This window comes from Simochromis diagramma, unplaced genomic scaffold (assembly GCF_900408965.1).
Source record: "Simochromis diagramma unplaced genomic scaffold, fSimDia1.1 OVJJ01000646.1, whole genome shotgun sequence".
In the NCBI taxonomy this organism is placed as follows: Eukaryota; Metazoa; Chordata; class Actinopteri; order Cichliformes; family Cichlidae; genus Simochromis; species Simochromis diagramma.
In genome coordinates this window covers 2,863,746-2,871,298 of record NW_024387279.1, presented here as the reverse complement: position 1 = coordinate 2,871,298, position 7,553 = coordinate 2,863,746, and the positions used below count along the sequence as shown (strand labels likewise).

Sequence of the window (7,553 nt, the reverse complement as noted above, 5' to 3'; positions counted from 1 at the left end):
ACTAACCAAACACAGAACTCAGTGACCACAGCTGAGAAGCTTTTTTGCTTTTCTGACTGATAAACTTCCTAAATGTCAAACACATTAATGTTGGTTTACAAATTGTTTTGGCACTAGTTCTGAAGAACTGATTTCTTCTGTGTGCCATGTAAGTGCAGCAGAGGAGTGTGATTAATGTGGAATCTGCGCTTTGTGGTGCAGTCATGCCCAGGTAAGTAAACTCAAGAAGCCCTCTTTGTTTTGGCTGTCAGGTGGGTGATAAGTGGTGAGGTCAGGGTGTGGGAAGGTATTTCCGGTTGACGTTGCTCAGCTTCCCAGAAACAAATTCACATTTGACTTCTAAAGGAAGGTATGTTTGTGAGATCAGTGGACAGAAGATCCAAAAGGAGTCAGGTTACTCGTCTTTAACAGGCAGCCCAGTGAGACTGATGCAGAAGAGAAACCCGCCATGACTCATTCTGGACGCGTTGTTGTCACAAAATACCCTGCAGATCACAATTTAACTGAAAAACGTGCAACAGATTCATATATGGAAATCTTTTGCTCTTTGTTGAGATTTCTTCTACCTGATATTTGATCCACTTTCATGACAGGCATCAAACACCCGGAATGCTTCGCCGTAAGCGGTTAAAAACACGTATTAATGCACTCACACGCACGCTCATGCGGTCACTGTATGCACACAGAAGGGTGGAGCCCTCCCTTAGTACTTTTTTCCCCTTACCGGCGGGGATCAGATCTTGACTTGATGCGTCGCTGTGAGGAATGTAAAGTGAGGGTTTTCAGGGAAATGCGCAGGGGCACACCAACCCGTAAATCGTCTTAGCCTCACACGTTTTTAGATCTCATCCAGTGCTAATTTCTCCAGTCTGCTTCCGTTTGATAATATCTTTTAATTTATGTGCACTTCACCGGCCATGCAGCGCGTACAGCCCTCACCGCGTGCAGCGCGTAAAAGCGAGTGGCTCCGGAGCGCCCTGGCACACCACCACTGCTCCGATCCTGGAGTGGAGAACGAAATCGTTGTCTTGGCCACTGGAATAGACCAATATCTGCAAGAAGTCTTCCACCACCTGGCCTTCCCCAGCCGGGACGATACTGTGTCGGCGAAAGATTTCACTGCCCTCTGTGCCGTTCTGGGACTGAACAGAGCTGAGGTAGGAAAGAAAACTGCGACCGTAAAGGAAACAGCGGGAGCTGGAGAACGAGAAGAGGAAGATGAAGAGTTTAGAGATATATGCTCTGGGCTTCCCAGCCAGCTCTCTTTCAAAGAATTTCACTCACGGCTCTGTGGGTATTTCCGTGTGCGCAGTGCGCGTAGAGGTACCGGGGAGTGTGCCTTGCGTCTGCCCGTTAGTGAGGATACAGAGCTGGTAGAGAAACAGATCCGGCTTCGGTGGCCGCGAGTTAGGCGGAGAAAGTGTGTCAGTTTTGATCTGACAAAGGACCAGAATGGATCAGTCAACACATCTGTGAAAGATCGGACCTCAGAGCACCGTGAACCAGGTACTGGAGAAGGAGGTCTGTCTTATATGTGCATTTTAATAGCTCGATGATGGAAGCCAGAACATTTCAAATCCCTGTTTAGAATGTGCTCTGCTGTCTCACCTTTATTAAATTGTGCAGGATGACCTTATAATTATATACAACCAAACACTATAATATCACTACTTCATATACCAATTGTTAGTGCAGCATAATCCCAGGCTAATACAAAATGTATTATTACACTATCAAAGACTCTTATTTAGAACTGACATCTAGAAGAGCCCGGTAACAGCTGTCATGGCGGCGGGCAAACTGGGCTTTTGGGCACAAGCGTTTTAAAATTGTTATCTTTTTATATGTTTTCCTAAAGAAAGTTTAATTTGCAGCTTCATTCAGGGTTTCCTCCACTGATCTTAATTGTCACCTTGCACACAAAAACTCTGTAACATTATTACAATGTTCATATTATAAATCAGGCTTTAGTTAGCGTAGGAGACATGGTTTACGTTCTGTAATCTGTTCTTAACCTGAGGTACTGGCTCCACAAGACAGAAGAATGTCATCACTGTTGTAGATAAGAAGAAAGCATTTATCCATTGGGATGTTTTTTTCATCCTTCTCTTTATGTTTTTGATAAAGTTTTGGAACATTCAGCTTCTTTGTGTATCAAACTGTTATAAAAATGAAATTATGAGAGAAGTTTAGATTAGATTAGATGAAACTTTATTAATCCCTCGGGTTGGTTTCTCCGGGAAATTCAGTAGTAGTTTAGTAGAACTGTCATCCACTTATCGGCATATAAAACATGACAAGCAGCTCAAACTAGATGCTGAGTATCTAAAAGGATGAAGAGAATCTGTCTTAATAGTTATCATGTTTATATCTTTATTTAAAATCTTCTACATATTTAGCGTTTTTGCCAGACAGGTATAGTGGAGTAAAAAGTAAAATCACTGAAATCTAATGAAAAGAAATATGCAGCAGAATAAAATGAAAATACACACATTTCACTTTTAAAGTTCACCTATAAAGGTTATTAATGTAAAACTATGGATATATTATTATGCACATGATCTGGTTTCACTTCACATGTTCCTCTTTCTTCTTCTCCAGATGAGGTGGCAGCTCTAAGGGAGCTGGTGGAGGACCTCCGCTCAGCGCTGCAGGGGAGCGATGCCCGCTGCCTGGCCCTGGAGGTGGCGCTCCGACAGGAGAGGAGCAGCACCCTCCCTTCTGCATCCTGCTACAACCCTACGGTTTCAAAGCCTAAGACTTCCATCACATTTATCCAGGGAAAACTAGTTCCAACTCAAAGAATTAAAGGACAGTTAAGCAGTGCTGCAGGAGACTCAGCAAGGAGAGTGGCAAGGAAACGAGATATCAGAGACCCACTTCTAAGGGAGCTGAAGCTGATCCGCTCCTCACGTGATGGGCAGCTGGAGGAGGCCATCAGATTCAATAAGCATCTGGAGGAGGAGCTGCAGTGGGCGTACCAGGAGGTGCGCAAGTTGCAGGGGGTGGAGGCTGCACTGAGGAAGGAGAACACTCAGATCAGGTTGGAGTTACTATTCATCAGTGGAAGGTTTTTAAAAGCTTGCTGGATGATATTTGAGTGGATGTAGGAGACTAGTGAGATGATCTTTGGTGATCTCCATCAGGAAGCGGGCAGAGGAGGCCAGGGAGGCTCTGAGCTCGGGGCTGCAGCAGGTTCGGCTGATCCAGGAGCAGGCCCGGTCTGTGCCCCAACTCCAGTCCAGGATCACCCAGCTTGAGACTGAGCTGCACAGATACAGGTACCATGTGTGGTCATGAGCAGGTGAAGGAATTCAGTACATGGGTGTGTTTGTGCATCTATTTACACATCATTTGCTTGTGTACTCTGCTGATTTGAAACTTGATGCCACAGGGTGCCCAGGTTAAGCTGCACACAAGTTTGTGTCTAGGAGACCTTACGCAACCCCTAGAAAATAACATTTAATAAGCAACTTAACTTAGTTATGCAAAACCTGAGCATAGCAATAAAATGTACAGTTCTGATTATTATGGTACATGCATCACTTAGTTATTGCTATGCTATTAAATTTGAAATGTAATTGGTAAAAAACAAAACAAAAAAACATTTACCTTAAAAATGCATTTAAGGTATGGCCTCTGCCTTTTACCACCCTCAGAACCAGCTGCACGTGTGTCCTCAGCCCTGGAAGTCAACAGAACCACCCTGAAGACACTTGCAGCAAAACAGGTGAGTAACTGCAAAAACACAGATCAGTATGAGAGTGTTAGTGTGGTCTTATTGAGGCTCCAGTTACACAGGCCTAGAGACTGCTCAGTAACTCTATGGAAATCACTGGTTGCTATGGAAAAGTATGTATTCTGTAATTGTGGGAGGTTGTTTGCTGTCGCTAGGTGAAACTGGTCACAAAGAAACCAAAACCTTATTCCTTTAACAGTTGCCACAGAAGAGAAATCGTCAGTATTCTGCAGTCTTGGGCCCTAAGCTGTCTTTGATGACTGAACTATGCAGTTGCTCTGTCTGCAGATGCTGAGTGTCTACAGAGGGCAGTGGAGGGAAGAGCTGCATCTGATGAAGAGGAGGAGGACAGTAGGATGAGAGAGGAAGAACAGCGCTGCCTGATGGAGGTGAAGAGGCACATTGGACGAATGCACGGCTGTAGCAAAGGGTTAGCTAACATCTTGTGTTCATACTTGGCATTTTCTCTAATGTTAATCTGACAAATTGATAGCAAAAACAAAATACAGCTGGCTTTCTCACATCTGTTCTACTGTTGAAGAATTCAAAAAACAGTTTTCACGACACAAAAATGATTGGTTTATGTTTAGGGTTAGGCAACCGAAGTCACCAAAGATGTGTACTTTTTACTTTGCACCAATAAGCTCAAACACATATCTTAACATTCACTCTCTACACAGACAACACTAATGGTAAATGGACTGGTTCACACAAGCACTTTTTTCTATGCAAGTGCTTTTTATCTAACATTCACACACATTCATGCTCTGATGGATGCATCGGAGAGCAGCTTGGGGGTAGTAACTTGCCAAAAGATAGTTAACATGCAGACTGGAGCAGATAGGGATTGAACCACAAACATTCCCATAAGTAGGTGAGCTGCTCCTCCACAGCCTGTTTCTTTGGCTGGATTAAACTTTGGATATCTCAGTGTGGTGTGCATTGGGTCCTTAAAAAACTGAGAAAACTGGAGAAGTAGAGGGTAAAAGAAGAGGTGGGAAGCCTACAAACCTACAGCAGATGAACAGTCTCTGAACATATTCTTGAGGAATAGGAAAAAATCCATCCATGTATGCATCTGGTCCTTCAGCTCATCCATCTGCTTTTTGCTGAAGCATCTCCAGTGGTCTAAGTGGTAGGGTGGGTTTCAAGAAGCCTTTCTTAAGGAAGAGAAAGAGGGAGAAAAGGCTGAAGTATGCCAGGTTACACAAGAACTGGACTGAAAATTATTGTAAACAACTTTTATTAAATGATGAATCAAATTGAAAATTTGAAATTTTCAGTTTCAGCAGCACTTCTAAAGACAACAGGGGGCACTTCTGTCAGAAAGGACCAAACCAAGAGCGGCCGCAGGGAGGCTTTAAACAAGCGGTGAGGAAAAGATGCTCTTGCTTTTTGTCAGTTTGACATATAGTGTCAGAAATGTATTAACAAAAGATTGTCTTTTCCACCGTTTTTTCTTATAAATCATAATTTTTAACATTTGCATTTCTAGATTTTTTGTTTTTTTGCTATAAATACACTTTAATGTTGGAGAATATCTTCCTATCAATATAAGTCTTGAATGTCCTGACACATCCTTTTCAGCTGGCTCATACTCATCTAGCTCCTCGAGCCTGGATGTGTCTTCCTCTTAAAAGGGACTTTTTAATTCCCACTGTCGCCAAGTGCTGCTCATAGAGGATCCTCTGACTTTGAGGTCTTTAGCTTATAAAAAATGCACCTGGAAGCACTGAGCTTTTTTTGTTTTTAAACCCACCCAGTTTGAACAGGATTGTAATGGGCGCTTGCATTTCGTGTTCACTAGAGTCCTGAGGAAGAGGAGGAGAGGACACAAGAGGAAAATGCGAAAACACGTCTGTCTTTGTTGGAGGGCAAACTCACTGATTCACTCGCATTGCTGCTGCAGCTACGTAACAAGGTATTCGTGCATTGTTACACCTCATCAGCGCCATCTAGTGGTTCCTCCATTTCATTTTCTGTTGCCTACCATTTATATGTGTATTTGTGATGCGTTAAAAAGCCTCTGCTGACAGAGGTGCTGCTCATAAAAATGTATATAGTAGTTTATATATAAATATTATATTCACTGTGTAATTAAGTTCATTTGAAGTAGGATTTTGGACCTCATATATAACATTACTACGCTTCCACCCCAACAAAACGAGCCTGTCATTAACTCGTGTTTATTCCGTTTAAAACTACACACAAAAAAATCAGGAATCTGTGATTACTTAACATTTAAGTGATTCAGACCAGGGTGTAATCAATGTGCCAGTATACTGTGCTAAGCACTGGTATGACATCATGCTTTTTTGGCTTAGCAGTAGTCTTACAGTGAGTGAAAACGTTTGTTTTTTCTTCTAGAACATGTCCAGCAGGGGGCTGGGGAAGATGGTGATGGATACTTTGGATGTGTGCAGCAGGGGTGGAGCTGGTGCGTCTGCTCTGAGCTATCCAGTTTTATCCAAATGCTCTTATTTCTTCATTTTTGTTCATTTCTTTACTTTTTCAATAGCTTTTATTCCCCTTTCTCCGGGACCGTCCCAGATCCTGCAGGTCGCTGATTCTCTCTCCGTCCACTGATCCACAACTGCTCAAAGATGGAGGAGAAAGGATGACGGAGGAGGAGGAGAGACAGAGAGAAACTCCTGCTTCTACCCTCAGGATATCAAACTAGCAGTGTCAACCCACTGCTCATCTCCTGCTGAGTCAGCTGTAACACATGTGCTGTATTGCATGATTAGCTTGTTTGCACCATGTAATTTTTAAAGTATTTAATAATGAAATAATTTATGTAATTTAGTCTGCTAGTGTTTGATTTTGCATCTGTTTAGGTTGAATGATTATTTGTTTTTACTGGACTTTTCTTCCATTTCTGTGAAGACAGAAATTCCAAGGCCATCTGATCTGAAACACACTCAAGCTGAAAAGAAAAGCACATCCAAGAGACTCTTCAAAGAGACCAGTTCATCCAGCTTTCATTTACTAGTATAGCAAACGTCTACTAGACACATGTTTGGTGGAATATACTGTACTTCAGTGATTCTTGTGTAATTATTGTCTCATTAAGTTGTGTTAAAATATATCCAAATACCTTTATTTTTTGAAAAACTAATGTTTTCCAGGTTTCATTCTAATCAGATAACACTGAAAACCCCCATTAAACTGCACTGCTATCCTTGTGTCTCTTCTAATGTATCCGCTTTGAGTCTAAGCTTTATTTGGATGATTTGAGGATAGTCGGAGAATATCAGGTCATATCTCAGGTTGTGTCAGCACACACGAGGTGTTATTCAAAGAACATCCCTCTATTTGGCAGCCTTCATTCACCGTTTACGTCTGATCAGCCTCCTCATATGTGCTGCTAGGAAGTACCATCATCACGTGATGCCATGCGTCATTGTTCAGATGTTTTAGGCAGCAGCTGGACAGAAATAATGCTTGAAGTTATGGCTAAAGAGTTTATGCACCAACAGACTTCCAGATGTTTTAAATGCTGCTTGCCAAACTACCAGAGAGCTGTCAGGCAGCCTCTTACCTCATGGTAAAGCTCAAAGCAATGTTGTGCAGCTGAGATGGCATGTTCTCCGGACACTGCAGAGAACTTCTAAATGTCTGTTAGAGTCATCTTAACTCTCTGTGGTCGCTTCCCTACTTGCTTAGTTACGTTTCAGGCAAAGCGTGAGTACTGTTGGTTTAAACACAATTACTGTTCACAATTATTGTGTGTAACTGTGCTTCCTGGGACGCTGAAAGCTTTAGAAACATTTGAGAGCCTGGTCTGATGTGTGATTTGTCACAGTTTTATGGA

At 42.4% G+C, this 7,553-nt stretch overlaps 1 protein-coding gene across 4 annotated transcripts; it reads left to right on the top strand.

The window, feature by feature from the left end:
• Positions 1–363: 363 nt before the first annotated feature.
• Positions 364–6,940, top strand: si:ch211-112f3.4 (EF-hand and coiled-coil domain-containing protein 1). 4 transcript variants are annotated; one of them, XM_040003147.1, is made up of 9 exons: positions 366–1,506; positions 2,602–3,043; positions 3,147–3,281; positions 3,660–3,730; positions 4,028–4,169; positions 5,023–5,110; positions 5,547–5,660; positions 6,107–6,176; positions 6,258–6,940. In XM_040003147.1, the coding sequence occupies exons 1-9, from the start codon at positions 900–902 to the stop codon at positions 6,323–6,325; spliced, it is 1,737 nt and encodes a 578-aa protein (XP_039859081.1). In that variant the 5' UTR covers positions 366–899; the 3' UTR covers positions 6,326–6,940. The 4 variants fall into 4 exon arrangements, with proteins under 4 accessions (XP_039859083.1, XP_039859084.1, XP_039859081.1 ...); XM_040003148.1 differs by having other exon boundaries at positions 367–1,506; positions 6,290–6,940; XM_040003149.1 differs by lacking the exon at positions 5,023–5,110 and having other exon boundaries at positions 364–1,506; positions 6,290–6,940.
• The last annotated feature ends 613 nt before the right edge of the window (positions 6,941–7,553 follow it).